The sequence below is a fragment of the Sinohyriopsis cumingii genome, chromosome 19 (assembly GCF_028554795.1).
Source record: "Sinohyriopsis cumingii isolate HCF-2022 chromosome 19, ASM2855479v2, whole genome shotgun sequence".
Taxonomy (NCBI): Eukaryota; Metazoa; Mollusca; class Bivalvia; order Unionida; family Unionidae; genus Sinohyriopsis; species Sinohyriopsis cumingii.
This window is the reverse complement of record NC_142979.1, coordinates 14,515,309-14,535,358: the sequence shown is the minus strand read 5'-3', so window position 1 is coordinate 14,535,358 and position 20,050 is coordinate 14,515,309. Positions and strand designations below refer to the sequence as shown.

Here is a 20,050-nt window from a genome sequence, read left to right as displayed (position 1 = left end):
AAAATGAATTATTTATCCCTCTGGACTTTTAACATCAATTACTGCTTCAAGTTTTTATGTGCTTTAAAATCTTGGGAGAATTTGTTCACTGTCAAGTCAGTGAAGCTGTGTGATCAACTGTAGCTGCCATTTCTCATACTCAAAATTTACAAGTTCTTTTTCTGCATCTACATCACTAAGTCATCTGAATTTGATAATTTATAAAAACTAATTGCTGCCTACATCAATATCAGAGCCTTTACCTAAGTTATTAAAACTCTCATTGTTGTGATTCTAATTGTGAAAACGCGAGTAAGTACTGAACGAAATCATTAACCTCCATTTTGGAGAGTGGAAAATATGACCCACTTACTTTAAATAGCAGTTTTGGACTAGAGCATGAACAGCGACAACGTGATCTGACGTAATGGTCATTCACAGCAATGAATGTAGTATCTAATAGGGGGTTTTCCCCGAAGGTGGCGCTAGGAAAACCTGCTCAAAATGGCTGAAATTTACAGCAGGCATCAAAAGGGGCTTCCATGAGAATGGTGTAGAAGCGTCAAAAAGCGCTTGTATGTGACTGAAGTAGAGGTGTCCAAAGGCGCTTGTATGCGAATGGAGTAGAGGCATCCAAAGGCGCTTGGATGAGAAAACAAATTATTAATTTTTCTGGGAGAGGATATACTGAAAATGCGTAATCCAAATACAGATATGCATAAGGCATAATTAGTGAAAAAAAGTGCAATGATTATGCCATAAGCGTAATGGTTGGCATGTATGTGTCATCTGAACAGTATTCTCATGTTGCATCAACATGTCATGAACATATACAAGACTGCATATCTTGAGCTGAGGCGTATCAGCTCTATTTGTAAATATCTTTCAGTTGATGCCACTAAAACACTTGTATGTTCATTAGTACTTTCAAGACTGGACTATTGTAACTCAATTTTGTCTGGTTCATCCCAATATCTACTTCAGAAACTTCAAAAAGTTAAAAACACAGCTGCTCGGATCATACTTAGAGTACCACGATCAGTGCTCTCCTCCCCACTGCTCTGTACCCTACACTGGCTATCCATTCGATCCAGAATCAAACACAAAATTTGTTCTGTGCTACGTTTCACTGATGGACTCCAGTCCAACATACCTATCTGACCTCACCCATGTGTACACACCAGCAAGATACTTACACTCCTCTTCTGACAATAATATACTCATTATTCCCACTACAAAAACGAAGTCATATTGTCATTCTTTTACATACCAGGGCCCAGCAACGTGGAATAAATTGCCCACTGAACTTAGACACAAAGACACCATGATCCCATTCAAGAGTGCTCTTAAAACTCACTTATTTTGACTGCAAGAACAAACTTAAAGATCAAATAATATTCCCTACCTTAAATATTTACAGCATGTTTTTATGTTTTTTAATTTCATGGTGTTTGTTTTCCGTATTAATATCATTATATATGTTTTTTATGTTATAGGTGTTGTCTAATGTTGTAAAGAACTTAGAGCTTCTAAAGATTAGGCGCTATACAAAGTCCTCATTATTATTATTATTATTATTATATAGACACATCAAACTACAAATGTATTTTTTCTGAATACATGCTTGACATTGGCCTGTTTTATAACTGTTTTTACCGCGCATGAAAATAGACTCCCCTGAAGAGCCCTTCAGTGCACTGAAATCAGAAACTATGTGCACAAATTTACAATTCCTATTTCTGGCGAGCAGTAACCATTATGGCTGCATCAATATGAGTGCTTCAATTGACAGAAAAGTGTGTGCATGTGTTTGTGATTCTCAGCTTGAATCTTTATTGTTATCATTAATAATCAACCTACCACACATAAATTCTCCGATCTAAAGCATTAATAATAGTAATAGTATCCTCCATATACATATTTATATATATTCGTTGTTGTAAACCTAGACATGTACATAACCAGGTCTGTTTGTGTGAGAATTCTTTAGCTTAGAAAAAGAGGGGTCTGAATTATGTTTGTCTGAAAATGACACGTTTAGAAGTAAAGCAAATTATCAGTTCTGTTTAGTATGTAATAAGGTTGTGCTTTTTCAAAATATCAAATGCATGTTTGAATTAAATTATGAATGTTAAGGCTGCGTGACTTGTGAATGAATACATTTTTTGTATACTTTTAGACACTTAAGTGATAAAAAAATCCAGGCATCCTAAATCTACCAAAAACAAAGAGAATTACTGGAACAAACTTGAAAAACTGAAATTGCCGGAAGAAAAAGAAGTTTAAATTGAAAGTGAGCAGAATTTTCTATGTCGAAGAAATTTAACAGAATAAATTTAAAAAAAAAAAATTATATATATATATATATATATATATATATATATATATATATATATACACACACACACACACAGACACACACACACAGTTATTGAATAGATGCTTTTAATGAATCACAAAATTGTGATAAACATTAAAATTGAATCATTTTTAAATTATTTATTAGCATTAAGAATTACTTACACATCATTCATGAATAACTTTAGTTTTGAAAGATAATCTAATTTCTTTACAAGTATTAAATTTTGCCACTTTGATACTCATTGTTTCCTTTTCTTAATGAAATAAACAAACTTTGTGGCTATTTCCTGTGTTTTTATTATAAAAAAAGGTGTGTATGCTCATTTATACAATTCTCTCTCCCTTTCTCTCGCACATGGATTATACATGTATGTCCTTATTGGTAATTACACCTAATTTTGATTTGTATGATTGCACTTCCAGATTTAGTAAATTACAATCAACTGTAAAAATCATCATTCTGTATATGCATTACTACTATTCACCATTTATCAGATCTGTCAAGTACATCTGAGTGATGCTATTATATGGGACCTTCTAAACACCACTAAGAGGCACTAAGAAGTCAATAGCAAATAATGAAAGGCACTAAAATGTACAATCAATGACAAGTTCAAATAGTTGCAGGTCCTTCATTAAATGAAGTCTCATATGGCTCTGAAATACTTTACTCCAAGTGTGTTTAAATACACAGAAACTTTGATCTTTCTTTTCAAGGTTCTGGTACTAGACATAAATTCTCATTCAGTTAGACAACCCCTTTGTCTAAGGTCCAGCCTGTGACATGGCTGAACAGCTGTGTGGACTGGGGTTGAAATATTACACCAAAAAAACCCCTTTCCCTGTCAGGCAAGTACTAAAGAGCTTAACCTGTCAAGAATAAACTCTCACCTAAAGCAGCTATTACACAAGAAAAAAAAGCTAATATGTTAATGACCTAAATTTGGCATGTGCAAGGTAGTTTTGTGACTGTTTTCTTTCACCCTTCCTAAGTTGTCAGTAATTACTAACTGAGCCCATTCTACTTGCTGTCTGGCAAGTGTTTATTAATATGCAAGAATGCGAGTGAAGCACATGTACCAAAACAAATGTAAAACAAACTACTTTTAGCAAGTTTTAATTTGTGAACTTTCAATTAACTAAGTCAAAAATATTCTCAACAAAACAACCTTTTCATTAAAGAGAAACACAGTCAGCAATGTGTGAATCATTTGACCTGAACAATTTTTAATTCACCATTTTGAGTAAGGCAAGTTGTATTGGGGACAGAGTGCCACATTTCCCAATCCTCTAGTAAAATGAAAAGAGGAAGGAAGAATTAAGAGTCTGTACTAGACCCATTATCAAACAGGAAAACAGAGATTTAAAAATTCCCACTTCCCAAGACAATAACACAATAACAGTATTTGAAAATGTACCATTCTGTTAACATGCAATGAATAAATTTACAGTACTGAAATCATGAGTGCTCCTACTGAGATAACAACTGCTACTTACTTGAAACAGGAATGGTGCTAGTACTTCTATACCAAGCCCTACCTACTTGAAATAGGGATGGTGCTGGTACTGATATACCAACCCCTAACTACTTGAAATAGGAATGGTGCTGGTACTGATATGACAACCCCTAACTACTTGAAATAGGAATGGTGCTGGTACTGATATGACAACCCCTAACTACTTGAAATAGGAATGGTGCTGGTACTGATATGACAACCCTTAACTACTTGAAATAGGAATGATGCTAGTACTGATATGCCAACCACAAACTACTTGAAATAGGAATGGTGCTGGTACTGACATGCCAACCCCTACCTACTTGAAATAGGAATGGTATTGAGATTTAAACCCCATTTCATATGAATTAGGAATTGTACTGGTACTGAGATGCCAACCCCTATTTAAAACAGAAATGCCAACTTTAAAAATCAGAATCCAATTATCAAATATAAATACTTAAAAAAAATTCCCAATAATTTTAATTGATAGATCTGAGTAATTTAAAGTGGTTTCTGGTTGACATGTGCTTCTTTTAGTCATCTTGCTTACCATGTGAAACTATGAAGTCCAGCAAGACTGAAAAGCCAGGGTATTCATCCAAAGCTGAAGCTTTGTGTAATACATATACAATGTCTACAGCTAGTTATTTTTTCAGTGGCATAAGCCTCAGTGGCTACTTTCAGTTCAATACCTTTCTTATCTATCTTGGGTGAATCAGGGTGCTGAGCTGACTTGATCTATGATCGGTGAATATTCTATTGCTTTTGTGAAACAAGTCTTTCAGAACACAATTAGACATTAATAACATTTCTGTGATCTGCATATACTGTTGATCAATTTGCATTTCACCTAAATAAAATCATATCTGACCTAAAATTTGGATTTTATGTAAACACAGTGTGACCCCGCTATAACACAGTAGTTGGGAGCCATAAAACCCAACTGCGTTATATACCAAACCGTGTTATATGCAACCAAGTCGGTTAGCTGAAGAAAATGTACCCCCCCAAAAAATTGTGTGTGTGGGGTAATAAATGCGGGCGGTAAAATACGTGCTTCGTCGGTACAGTTACCATCTTTAATTGATGCATATTAAATGAGAAATACACCTGCAGTGAAAACAGAGAAAGACATAATATAATAGTTTACTTTATTTAGAGAACCATGAATTGGTACATATACATGAATCGTGTTTATATATAAATGTCTAATGTATAGCATGAATAGAGTATCAACACCATGTACTCAACTGTGAACCTCATCATATACATTGAATCCACAATACAAGTGATTCCATCGAAAATATGCACACATAGCTTTAAAATATTAATTTTGTAGCAGGTCTTATTGGTCTGAATTTAGTGGAAAAACATAGCACAATCATGTAACGAATGACGAAGCACACTTACTTTTCAGTATGTTCCAAGTCAGTAAAAGTTAGTTTGCATTTTAAGCCGCCTTAATAAACTTTTTCACTACAAAAAGGAAACTTTCACAGCACAGTTAACGTGTTCCAGTCACATTGGAAAATACAAAAATCCATCAGATTCCTTCACCTTTATTTAAGTTTGGTACTGACTTCCTTTGAAGAAAAGTTCTTTGCTGTTATTGAAAGATTGTAGTCGGCTTTCTTTGATGAAGGGTGCATGCGCTATTGAAGTCACCGCTAAAGGACAGCTTTCGAGAACCAAACTAATGCCCATTTCTTATTGTGGTGGCAACATCAAATAACTATATTGCAAGATTGAGACTGGCATTTTTTCCATTTGCTGAGTACGTTTTCATAACAGTCGGTGCTTCAAAGGTAATGTTTCCCTTGAAATTTCAGCAAACTATTTTATCTGGGTACATTTTTAAAAAGGAATTGGCCGTCGTTTAGACTATTCTAGTTACTCCCCCTCCATGCCTACTGAATAAACCAATAAATAAGATGTAATTTTTCTTTATATCTTTTTTTACATTTGTGGTAGCAGCATGATGCTGCCTTCCACGCATGCGTCTGAAAATTAACAAAGGGTCAACGGACGATAGAGACCCAGGTGTTCTGATGACAGGGATTATTACAGAAAACGTGAGCATTCTGATGGATTTAATTCTGAGTGAAACGAAAAGGAATTTTACTTACCATCCACATACAAATGTCATTGTAAATATATTAATTAATAGTGAGTGGCCGAAAATCCGATGAAAGATAGATTACGAGACAATGCCTCGTCCGGTTGAGCTCCGTTACCAAAAATGTCAACAACAAAAAAGCGGATATTTCACAACATACAGAACTCATGCTAGATGTCAAAATAAGCGGATTATGATATAACAATGCACTGTTTAGATGGTTTGTCAGTATGGACAAAGAATTTGTTTATGTAACAATAGATAAATTTCAGTGCATTTTATATCCAGTTTGCGGCTTCCTTTCATGGGGCCTCTGAATTTCTGCACTCCAAACCAATAGCTGTATATAAAAGTTTAAACAGTCAACAATGTCGCCAAGAAATAAAAAGAGCCACATGGCATGTTTTGCAGCCAATAAGGAAAAACAATCCAAGTTTGCGACACTGGCAAAGACCTATGCGATTCCAGAATAAATTTTTATGCGTTTTTTTCTTCTTATTATTTTTAAGAAGAAGAAAAAAATACTTTTTCGTGTACGAGAAAAATACTTTTTCGTATTGGAGAAAAATACATACAAAATTTCAGGAGCCAGGCCACGATTGTCATGTATTATTCATATGTAATCTCTTCCCCAAAATGATAAGCAACTTTTTACGTTTTTTTCGTACTTTTTAAGAATTTTTTTGTGCACAAGAAAAATACATGTATATGAAATTTCGGGAGCCACGCCATGACCACATTATATCCGAATTCACGTTATAACGGAGCACGCTACAGCAGGGTCACACTGTAATAGTGTTAAATGGCACCTTAGCATAAAAATGGGCCCCACTGAAAGCATAAAAGTATAGATGTGATGAAGGGAGTTGCATTAGTGGAGTAACCAGAGGCTCAGCATGCATAAATTAGCATTTTCACCCTAATGCTTGCTAGAGAGGTACTCTTTAAAGAGAAACAATTCATGTGACACCAAGTTTAAAAGGTCTAGCTGTTCACCCTCCATCTATATTTTTATGTTTACGCAGACTATAATGCATTATACAGTGGCAACATATCATTGGTATAGTTTAAACATCCTAAGCCTCCTGCTTACTCCTATAATGTCACAATTCATCACACCAGCTTGGATGCGGGCCAATTACTTTTTCATATGCCTTCGACATTACATGTACAAAAAAAATATTGCATGTTTAAAGAAAGACAACAAAAACAAAAAAAAAAAAAACTAAAATTTAGGAGTCATTTCATTTTTAAAAACTGCTTGATGAAATTTCCTATTTGAATTTATATCCTGTAAGTACAATTTGTGAAAATTCATGGCCAAGTTCTAATAATTTCCCAAAGGGAACAACCCTCTCTAATGGGTTTCGGATATTGAAGCTGAATAAGATGAATGAGCTTTAAAATAACAGATATCAATATCGGATATATGAAGTACTGCTTTCAACCACCTTGCTAATGTGCTACTTTGCACTTGCATTAAAAGTATGGAAGGACACAATTAACTGATCATATTTCACGAGACCACAAGTTCTATCAAGGTAATGTAAAAGAGTGCATCTAGTTCAAATTCTTTCCACAGGAAAATGAGGAAATTTAAATAAAATTGCTTCCCTTATCTGGAAGTTTTACACAAGGTAGTGAAATCAAATTAAATATCATTGTTTGATATACACATATTATGAGTATTCATGGCAATGAATGTTTGAGACCTTGCTGCTGTGGAACATGTTTGAAGAAGTTCCCTAAACAACACTACATTGTTAACATTTTGCCTTACCAAATTTGCTAGGTAACAAACAGTTAAATACCAATTTTTAATTGAACATATCTGCCAAATGTAATCTGATCTGAATGTTTGGTTATTCATTTCCACTCTACAACATACCTATTGTCATTCATGAAAAGGCACAAACATATTAAATGGTACTAATTTCAATCATAGATTAGAACAACTGTTGATGCTGGGATGGCTGATGGTGCACTGAAAACAAATTCTACAGGATTCAAACTATTTGCTGTTATTTATCTTCATAAATATTTTTTTTTTTTTAAAGAGTGTAATGAAGTACATGTCTAACTGACGACTTTGAACCATATGTTGTGAACCAGTAAGCTCCAGATTTCAGGAAGTTAAACATGCTTTGACCACATCCTATATATCCAATAAATATTTTTGGCGGTACCTTATTGCATAGGTCATTCTGTCTGGTCTGAGAGCCCTCATCAGACACAGCTTCTGAAGAGAAGTCTTGTTTTTCCACTCTTGTGGAAGTTTTTCCTTCTCTGGGCATTCACTTTCAGCAAACTTCTTCCATCTCTTGGCTGATCCTTCAATATCTCGGTCTATATTTCGAAATTCTTCCATAGTTCCAAGCGCCTATTTAAACAAGAATACAGAAAACAGCACATTATTCATCTGCCCCATCTTTATTAGTCCTCTGTCAAGGCATTAGCAGGGCATGTTTGACTCTGGATTATTGACCCATGAGGTTTAATGAACCCAACTTTTGGTGAAGGTCTGTGATCTTAAAAGTACTATGCAGAACCTATTATTTTTGCATTAGGCCTACCATGATGGTGACCTCTGAACTTTACATCCCAGAATCTATAAGTTTCTTTATTACTCAAAGTGGAAACCATCCACACAATTTAAGAAATGTATTCTAGGGTAAAAGTTGTTTCTTTGAGATACAACGACCATAGATTTTAGACCTCACTCACAGCCCCCCCCCCCCCCCCCCCCCGAGGTCTGAGTGACTTCCATTCCTCAAGTGCAGGTCCTCAAAAAACTTTTTTGGTCATGGCACAAGCTCTAGAACTAAAATTATTATGCAATTATTTTTCTTTTTTAAGCCAGTGACTTTGACCTTCTGACCTCAAAATCAACATGCTTCTTTCTTATACTGTGTGTAAGTAATCCACAAACATATGGTGAAGGTACATATGTTGGAGAACTGACTGTGGCCCAAAATCAATAGGCTACTTCCTTACCTCAAGTGAAAGCCATCCAGATAATTTAGTTCTGGTCAATGATGTAAAATGAATGTCACTGTGACTAAATTCATTTCTTTTTCTTTCAGTCAGTGACTCTGACCTCGAACTATTTGACCCTGAAACTTAAAGGCTTTTTTCTTATTCCAAGTGCAAGCAATCCACATATATCTGACAAATCCAGGATCTCAATCCAGTAGATTTACAAATTTTGATCAGTAGATTGACTTCTAAACCACTGATTTTTTTGGACAGAAATTTCTTTGTAACCTTCCAACACATGTGCAAATTTCAAATATGTTTTTGTTTGCACTCATCACTGATAAGCAGAAAAATGAAATCAAAATTGTAGCTTAGACCATCTGCCATTTTCACTTCCAGAAAATTTTATGGTTTCTCTACAGCAACACAAAATAACATTTTATGTTTCTCTAACCAAAATTGACATTCAAATGTCAATTACTAATTGTATGGGTGATTGTATTTTTTTCTCTTTTTGTTTCTGGTTGCATTTTGAGGCATTCTTTAGCAAAAATAGTATTGGAATATCTGGATGAAAAGCAGCTAAACAGAGAAAATGTGCATCGAGGAATTATGTTCATGGCAATAAAAAAGCAGAAGTTGAATATGCTATTTTGACTAAAATGGTCTGTTAAATGGCATGATGGTATGAAATAAAATTTCCATGTATTTTTTCATTACCTGCTCAAATTAAGCTGCATATACAGTGTGACCTTGCTATAACACGGTAATTGGGAGCAAAGATATGTGCCTAACTGGCACAGTTACCAGCTTAAACTGATGCACATTAAATGAGAAATACACCTGTTGTGAAAACAGAGAAGACATATATAATATTTTACTTTATTCAGAGAACCACGCATTGGTACATATAAATGTAATAACGTGTATACTGTTTATATATACATGTCTAATGTATATCATGAATAGAGTATCAACACCGTGTACTCACCCACGAATCTCATCACATACATTGAATTCACAATACAAATAATTGCATTGAAAATATGCACACAGAGATTTAAACTGCAGGTCATATAGGTCTGAATTCAGTGGAAAAAAATAGCACAATCATGAAGCAAATGATGAAGCACATTTATTTTTCAGTACTTCCAAAGTCGGTAACAGTTAGTTTGCATTTTAAGCCACTGTTGGAAGTGTTCATAAGCATAAACTTTTTCCTGTAAAAATGAAACTTTCACGACACAGCAAATGTGTTCCAGTCATGTTGGAAAATGAAACAATCCATCAGTTTCCATTGCTTTAATTTAAGTATGGTAATGACTTCCTTTGAAGAAAAGTTATTTGTTATTATTAAAGACAGTAGTCTGCTTTCCTTGATGAAGGGTGCATGCATTATTGAAGTCACCGCTAAAGATCAGCTTTGGAGAACCAAACAAATACCCATTTCTTGTTGTGGCGGCAACATCAAATAATTGTATTGCATGACTGAAACTGATTTTTTTCCCCATTTGCTTAGTACATTTTCATAACAATCGGTGCTTCAAAGGTAATCTGTTTTCTTTCAAATTTCAGCAAAGTGTTTTATCCGGATATATTTCTAAAAAAAAGAATTGGCCATCGTTTGCCTATTGAACAGAGCAAAAAGTAAGATCTTGGTTATTATTTTTTTTAATAATATTTGTGGTAGCAGAATGATGCTGCCTTCCATGCATGCATCTGAAAGGGTCAACAGACAAAAGAGATGCAGGTGTTCTGGTCTGATGACAGGGATTACTACAAAAGATGTGAGTGTTCTGAAGGATTTAATTCTGAGTGAAAAGAAGAGGAATTTTACTTACCATCCACATACAAATGTCAGTCTAAGTAAATATATTAATTATGAGGAAGCGGTCGAAAATCCGACAAAAGATAGATTATGAGATAATGTCTCGTCCACTCGAGTATGAGATTATGCCCTGTTCAGTTGATCTCCTTTACCAGAAATGTCTAAAAAAAAAAACCCAACCCCAAAACGCACATCTTACAATATACAGTGCTCATGCTAGATGTCAACATAAGCGGATCATGATATAACAATGAACTGTTAAGATGGTTGTCAATATGGACAAAGAATTTGTTTATGTAACCATAGATAAATTTCAGTGCATTTTATAGCAAGTCTGTGGCTTCCTTTCATGGGGCCTCTGAAATTTCTCCACTCCAAACCAATAGTTGTATATACAAGCTTAAACAGCCAACAAAGTCACATAAAAAAAGTAAAAAATCATCAGATGGTAGATTTTGCTGCCAGTAAGGAAAAGAATCAAAATTTGTGAGTATTGTCAGCGTACAATTGGTGAGACACTGGATGATGATCTATGACACTATAATACATTCTTTTAACTTCAATACATCAGTGCAAGAATTTTTTTCCTCAAAGTATTTGAGACACAGAATTTTTTTGATAACTTCTAACTGGTTATATGCAAAACAAAATTAGCAACAGACTCATGAACAGTCAGAAAACATAGGCATATAATATGCTCTTGCCTTAGTATAAAAATATGAATGAAAGGGCCTGCATGTCGAGTCCACAATCAAATTGTTGGTGTAAAACGTATTACCTTGACCAAAGGTCCAATAAGGGAAAGTGTGCATGTCATGGATTGTCTTGGCTTCAAAATAATTCAGGTCATGTATAAATGGAATCCATCAAAGAATATAGGAGATATATGGACTGAAAACAATATTAACCTAAATCTTAATACAAATTTGCCACAACTGTGATCATAAACCTAAGATCAATGGGCAAGAGTGTGTTACAGAATGAACTGTCTCAGCTTTACAATGATCCATCCTATACATTAAGAAAATGCATCAAGAGTTTAGGAAATATAAGCAAATGAAACAGCTTTATGTTTTTGGACTGTTATGTTGACTCCAAGGTCAAAGTATCATGTATGCATGTGTCAGAATGCATTGTCTTATCTTCATGATTCATCCCAGGTATGAAATAAATTCCTCATGTGGCGTAGATATAAGTAAATGAAGAAACTTTAACACAACCTAAACACAAATTTTCTATGGCTTTGACCTTGACACCAAGGTAGAAGGGGCATGAGTACATGACAGTGAATGAATTAACTTGGCGTCATAATGATTCATCCCAAATATGAACAAAATTCATTATGAGGTTTAGGACATATAAACAAATTAAAAAACTTTTATCAAAACACTACCACAAATTTTCTGTTACTACAACCTTTACTCCAAGGAAAAAAAGTGAGCAAGCATGTCAAAGAATGACTTGTCTTAGCTTCATAATGATTACTGTCAAGTATGATGAGAATATAACAAGGGGTTTAGGGGGAAAATAATCCTAACCAAACTTTCTCTGACTCAGGCCTTGATCCCAAGATAGAATTGCCAAGCAAGCATGCTGTAGAATGAGTAATTTTAACTCCACCATGATCCATGACAAGAATAACAAGAACCCCTCAAGGTGTTTAGGAAATATATGCAAATGAAAAACCTCAACTAAAACATTAGCTGATGACAATGCTGCAGCAGAATAAGTGACTGCTCTGCTTTGTTTTACACTATGTGACTGCCATGTCTTGCTTCTCACTAATGTGGGCTTGACAAAAAAGTGATGCTGAATTCAAACCAATACTGCATGTTTTATATCAATTACCACATATACTCACTTAAAAGCCGAATCCAACTGCAAACAGCAGACCCTGACCTGCAGTCTCATAATGCACCTGATGACCACAGTCAATGTTGCTTGCTCTACTGATTCTTTTAACAAACTGCCAAGACCCAGATCTGCCAGTGCATTATGTGACAGCAGATCTGCATTTATGTAGTTTGCAGTTGAGCTCAACTTATAAGTGAGTATGCACATGCTCTTAAATTGTTTGGGAAAGCAGAAAATATTCTTATAAATATAACATAACATATGCTCTTGTCCTTCCTTTAAGTAAATAACCAAGTTGTCACAGATTCCAGTTATGGAAATTAATATATTTTGTTGAATTAACTTGCTACAGCAATGAATTTTTGTTTATCAAAGGTAACAAGAGCAGGTATCTTTTGATGTACCATGTTTTTACTCCCTTCAGCTGTAGACAAGTTCATTGCTTTACATTTGTTTCAATGCATTGATATATCAGTACAGAAAAAAATGCTTGTAAGGATTACAAAAAAATGAAACAAAACACATTCTGATCTTGAAGATGTTTTACAAAATGCATCATACAGTAAAACAACATTAAGTTTCTATTACCTTTATACCTCCCCAACTGTTATTGCTAAGGAAATCAACAGGGCTAGTCAAATTAGGGACTGCAGGGAAACGCAACAAAAAGTCCAGCTCCACTGGGTTGATGCTATTAGCCATTAGCAAAATCTGAAAGAATGTTGTATTATTTACAATACTGATGATTAAATAAAATGAACAAAATACTTTATTACAATAACTTAATCATATATGTAATCATCCACCAAAATTTTCTGGCAGATCACATTAATGTCAATATTTTCAAAATATTTGTTTACACAAGTATAATTTTTTTTCAACACTGATACTTGAATTGACCTAGCGATGCCAAATATATTTTTTCACTGTAGATAACACAAAAAAATTACTTAGAAAGAAGTTTAGTAAATCATATTGTGTTCAGTTGCTGTGTATAAATGCACTGATTCTTTGAAATAATATGATCAGTCTAAAGTATATAATTAAAAATCACCTGAAAGACCAGCTGGGTCATGAAAATAAGCTTGTCTTTTTCAAACAGACCTCTGGAAGTGTAGATGAAGACAGAATATGTGATGCAGTCAATTAGGTTTATTACTCTCTGCTTTACTTCATCAGATGGTTCTGCTTTATCAATGGCCTTCTCAAACACCACGCTGAAGGCCTGGGATGGAAGAAATACAGATAATAGGATAATATTTTCACTGATAAAAGATTTCCAAACAGAAGTGTTCTAGGAAAGTTCTATAAAAGATGTTGAGACAACATATAAAGCCTAAATAATGTTTTAAGTATTTAACTGTAAAATCCAAAATATGTGTGGTGATACAATTACATGGGGTCACATGGTTTACATTATTATTGTACAATTGTTCTATTTTTTCTTGGCTGAATTATTTTTATAGATTCATTACCCACAAAAAGAAGCCCAACAAAAAACAGCAATAATTTCTGTACAAATATTTCTAATTTTTCAGTAAAGCTTTCCCTCATTATTACACAGTAGTCAGGGTCCATTATTACATCCCAATACTCGTATGTCATTTTATATTATCACAAAGTCGGTACACTTTATGTATAGTGTGTGCAGTTTAATATTTTTAATATCATAACATGTTAACATATCACCTTATGTGATTCTAATTGGTCCAAATCTGCTCATGAAATTCTTATACAGTAGTCTCTTGACTGGCTGTAATCATGGGAAATTTTTTAATTACCCTGCCTTATGGAACATTTTTGTCTTCTCTATTACTATCAACATTTGATTGGCCAAAGAAAATTGGCATAAAAAGGTCATGTTTGTCTGAATATGGACAATTCACCCCCACAGAACTTCATACACAGTGTATAAGCCTATTATGTGCTCAAAAATGGCATTAAACCTAAACAAGAACAAGAACCAATAAAAGTTTGGGTACAGGTCAACTGATAGCAGGCATGGGGGTCTGGCAGTATATTTGAAACTGACAGAATGTTATCCAACCACAGTAATTTTATGTGGTAAAATAGTTTTAAAAAATCTATACTGTAATGTTTCTTCTTTTACAATACAACTCCAACTCTAAATAAAATCTATATCTTTTGTTCCTAATCAAAAAATGTAAATATCTGGTCACAAGCACATTACAGCAAATCTGAATTCTGCATCCAGTAATCTAATCTTGATATGAATATCCAACAACAATTAAAAGCTGGACTGACATCAGAAAGAGTCAAACAATATGACAAATTGATATCAAATGGAACTTCAATTGGACATGATGTTGTTAGAGTCTAATGATCTATTTATTCAGAAGGAACTTTGCTCTTTGAAATATAATTTGTAAAAAATTCTACTTTTAGATGGTACTGGTAACAGAATTGGGAAAAGATTTTGGCTATAGGGTGGGACTATTTTTTATGCTAGACAAATGAAAGGTGCTGTGCCTTGTAGGATTATTTGAACAAAATTATTTCATCTTCTTTCTCTCTAAAATATTTCCATTACAATAAAAAACTATATGATAAACAGAATCTCAAATTGAAACATAGTTAACTATGCATTTCAGACTGGAATTAGAAAGAGCAGGAGGTGGTGAATGGGGTAATGCACACCGAATATCTTATTCAGGTTAATACCATGAGATTTGCAATACATTACATTAAGGCACAAGGCAAAAAGGACAATAAGAGCAACAAAAATTGCAGGAGCAAAATGGTATTTTGACATGAGCATCTTCTGGTGATGACCATAATATTGACCAAGTTTCATGTCAATCCATCAAAAACTGCTAGACTAGTTGCAATAATTAGAATTTATTATAAACTGCAAGGGGAAGAAATATTTTGGAAATCCATGGTTATTCCTTGGCAACTTTGAAAATCTCATTGCCCAGTAGATTTTTCTGGTTGCTGTAATGAAATTTAATCGAACTACTGTCCTAAATATACATGATACAGAATTTAATGTTATTTAAAAAATAGTGCTCCATCTCAGGCAAGGTTTTCCAAGCATTTCATAGTTGTTTCAAGTTGCCCATGTTACTTAATTTTGAAACACAAGATTATGGGAAAATTTATTTACATATCAATGGAGATAGTTCTTTTAGGTATTATGTATAAAAAAATAACTTTTTGTAGGGTTTCGGAAAAAGATGTAATCTAGTATACCAATGAGATCTTTGTCATACAATATTCTCCACACTACTTAAAACACTAAACTGATACTGTGGTTGACACCAATGCACCAATCTTGCTTACTATATTAAAAATTAAGAGCAATGGATGAAAACTAATATTAATTGGTTGGAAATGTTACAGGACACATTTTTTGCTTTTCATCAAAAATTATGAACATATCAGAGGCCTCTCCCAACAAATAATCAGAGAGTCAAATCAGTAAGTTGACAGGCTTCTTTGTACCTGCTCACTTTGCATGTTTACTGGGTTCATATTGTTAATATAGGAAATTACATTTTTTGTGTTTTGGTTACATCCATGAAAGGATGATTTTTCCAATTCAATGTTTTTGGAATCAATCTCACTTGCATTGTATGCTCTGAGTAATACAATGGTTCCCATCCTTGCTTTGCTATGACTCTAAACTGGCAACAAACAGGACCTCCTGAGCCCCAAGCTTATGATCTGATGACCCTTCACAACCCTACTGATGTCAAAACTGCCTTAGACAAATGGTATCAATGTATAATGCAGCCTTAGACAAGCATGCCCCAATTAAAACAAAAAGGGTTAAACACCAAATTACACCCAAGTGGATTACCCCTGAGATCAATGAGACTAGGCACCTAAGAGATAATTTCTACAAGAAAAGACATGAAAGCTATAGAAAGTGGAGGAATAAAACTAAGCACTTGATAGATAAGGCAAAAGACAACTACTATAAACAGGCTATTGATGAAAGTAAGAGTACCAAGACATTGTGGAAGCATCTAAAAGAGCTGAACCCACCCAGGAAGAGTCGTCTTTCCCCTAGACTTAAGCAAAATGATGATATAGCAACATCTGTACAAGACAATGCTCCTGCATCTTAAAGTGCTATTTAAACTTGAAATTTAATGAGGATCCTACAATGGACATGAATGAAACTGGTTACCCAGCAGGAACAGAGGTTGGAAAAACCAAAAGTTCATGAAATCAACTGCAACATTCAAACTGCTTTTTAATTATTTTGAAGCTCAATACACAACTCCCCTTCCATAACTAGCGAACCCGCTTAAAAGTGCGGGGTCAGTCGTGGATCACATCTTTTTTTACAAAAAAGTGCCAAAAATTTGACTCTATTTGTTGAACGTGAAGAAAATCGTAATCTAAATTGGTAACTGAAACCTTGATATATTGTTCGTTTTATCGTCCAAAATGGTTGATATGACCTGGAAATTTGAATCAACATTATGAAATTATCAACTTTTAATAAGAAGTAATGTATTTTGTTGAAATTTCTTTCCAAACAACATTCTTGGTGCACTATAAATAACAGTATGCAAAATTTTTTTTTGATCAATGAATGTCACTCATGCCTACTTGAGGCAGCACGTTAATAAATATGTACCAATAAAATAAGTTTTTTTTTTAATCAAGTCAAATGCATGTTTAAGTTATATCTTTTAGTTCGGTTTAAGTGTAATGATCATAAACAGAATGTGTCCTGTTGGATTCAAACATGAAAATCTCAATCTACCATAACGGCAATGTCTGCAAGCATCTGTGAGAATGTAATTAAGTGAAGATGGTGTTTTGACACCTAAATGGCGCAATTATTTGACGCATTGTTGCACTGAATTAAAAGCTTGTATTACCATGTTAATTACGTCTTTTATATCAAATAGAGGGTGTGTGGGTGGGTAGACTAATTTAAAAGTTAAAAGGCATGCAAATTCAACGTGAGTAAGACCTGGAGGCCCCAGTCTAGTGTCAGGTCAACCCATTTCAAGAAATTAATTTAACACTGCAAGAATTTTTTGGGTGAACGTGGAATTAGAATACTCATTCACAAATGTGCTCAGCCATAGGAAGACGACCAAGTGAAAACATGAAGCTTAGTATTATATCTTGTAAAAACACTCATTTTTGACAAAATACTAGGAAGTGAAAATATATATTGATGAAATTAGGTAAAAATTAAAATAAAATCATTGTGTCCTTATGGAACAGATGTAAACTTTTCACAGTTTAACAATCAATGATTTTCTCTTGCCTCCTGTAGTGGTATTACTTGTATGAATATGTATGTCGATGTGTGGAAGAGACAAGGAAATCTCCATCAAGGGGTTACATTATTTGTCTCCCCAAGAGGCTCTGCCGAGGGAAAGACAAAAATGAAACCCACAATTGGAATTTCCTTGCCTTGGTACAATTGCAGATTATTTTTCTCACCCTGTTTTTTGTTCATTTAAATTTAAAAAACCTTGCACTTTTGCAATATAGTTAGCAGATTCAAAACACAGTATTTATCAGGTACACCACTCCCTCAATAACTCGCGCACATCGGGGTCCAGAAACATCGACCACACTATAAGTGAGGCACGAGTTATTGAGGGACCTATAAAATAAGCCCAAAACCAATAAAGTTATTGACAATGACATAAAGGGAAAATAAGGGGGGGGGTAGGCAGATTATAGTGTTGAATACTCACTTTATAATCGTGCTGAGATTAACTGAATAAATATCTCTTCATAACAGTGTACTTTATTTATTATTTCCTCATAGGGCAACATTAATTTCAGGATAAATTACAGTATATTGAGGCAATCATCGAAAACATTATTCCATGTGGTTTCTGTTCACTTAACATGTGTACCACTTCACACATTTTGTACTACGTCATTAATTTTTATGCTGAATTGGATACTTTATTGTTTGATCTAAATTAGATGTTTTTTTATATACAAAAGATCGACTCTTTTCGAGAAACAGTGTCGATCGAACGATATATAGATAGATAGATTTGAATGCGATAGAAGTAAAATGGAAAACAAAAAAAACAAGGGTTAATCAGTACTAACATATTTAATTGGACTACAAATTTAAAACAACATAAATTAGAACAAGTTAATACTTGCCGTTCTTGCCACGCTTGACAAATATCAATTCACTTTTTGAAAAAATCAGTTAATTTTTTTGTGTGTGTTACTTCTTGGTTTCTCTGCCGCCGAGCAAAATCCCTCAGATTTCTCAACTGCATGAGCTTTACGTAGTCAACATTTTGGGTCTCCAGCCACCTTATGGCAATATCAAAATATCTGATTGCTTCCTGTGCAGACGGGGGAGGTGGTGCAACATCTGCGTCTACATCACTTTCAACACTTGTACTCCAGTTAGAATCGTCTTCTGCTGCAAATTTGTTCGTTATAGAATTAATTATTGTTTCATCTGACATGTATTCGGCTGTGGGGCAATCACTGTCATCACAAATCCACTCCTAAATATCATCAAGAGAAACGCCCATCTCAGGACCACGAGTCTGGACGAATTTCTCCCAAACAGCCTCTGCATTAATGACATCAGTTTCACTGAAACCTTCGAAGTCACTATCATCGTCGCTGTCTCTGTTACTGTTTTGCATTACGTCAAAGGCAGCAACAAGACCCTTAATCCAGCACCCCAGGTCTCTTGTAATCGATTTTTTAATGCAACAAACACTTCCCCAAGTTGTTGATCAAAACAAAGCCGGCATGTAATTAGGTTCTCACAGAAGTACTCATGGGTTTTGATGTGACAGTCGATTGACTCTTTTCATGTTTTCAATGAACAGGATATGTTGTGATTATAATGTTTACACTGAAACGGAATTAAAGGATTAGAACATGCCTTTCACACAGGAAGATGTTTAAATGGTGTTTATTTCATTCTCTGTTGCCATCTGTTAGCATTTATTAGAAGTTTTCATTGATTGCTATTTCACCAGACTGTTTATTTACAGTATACTGACAACTATTTATCATAAAAACTTACATAATATATGATATCTTGAAACAGAGGTCTTACTAGGATTTTAAAACTGGGTCTTTCTGCCTCTGAATTCAATCACTAAATATCAGTACATTTTCTCACCCGGCCGCCAGTCAAAGCATTTGAACTAGCTGCCTAGCTATTGCATCATGTTCTTTTTTTATATGTACTCTTATAAAATGCAACATATATGTACATCAAAGAGTCTTTCAGTCACTGAATTCTGTCATTGTAAATATCAGCACAGTTAACTGATCAACACATTTTCCCACAAAGCAGGTGGCTGAAACAGGACCTGCAAATCTTTGAATTTTCCCGTGCACCTATTACATGCGTACGGAGGACTCCCGCCTCAGTGATTTTCTGCATCCCAGATCAAAAATTGGCGTCCAAATATGCATAATCAAGCGTTTTAGAGATCTCTG

The 20,050-nt window shown here is 34.3% G+C and overlaps 1 protein-coding gene across 1 annotated transcript in view; it reads right to left on the bottom strand.

Annotated features, from left to right (window-relative positions):
* Positions 1–20,050, bottom strand: part of LOC149775161 (dynein beta chain, ciliary-like) — a 315,340-nt gene that overhangs the window by 28,210 nt on the left and 267,080 nt on the right. Inside the window, exons 42-44 of the mRNA XM_089944132.1 lie at positions 13,668–13,838; positions 13,202–13,324; positions 8,142–8,335 (exon numbers count right to left, since the gene is read on the bottom strand). Of these exons, the coding sequence (XP_089800258.1) occupies positions 8,142–8,335; positions 13,202–13,324; positions 13,668–13,838 (488 nt within the window). The remainder of the gene's footprint in view (positions 1–8,141; positions 8,336–13,201; positions 13,325–13,667; positions 13,839–20,050) is intronic.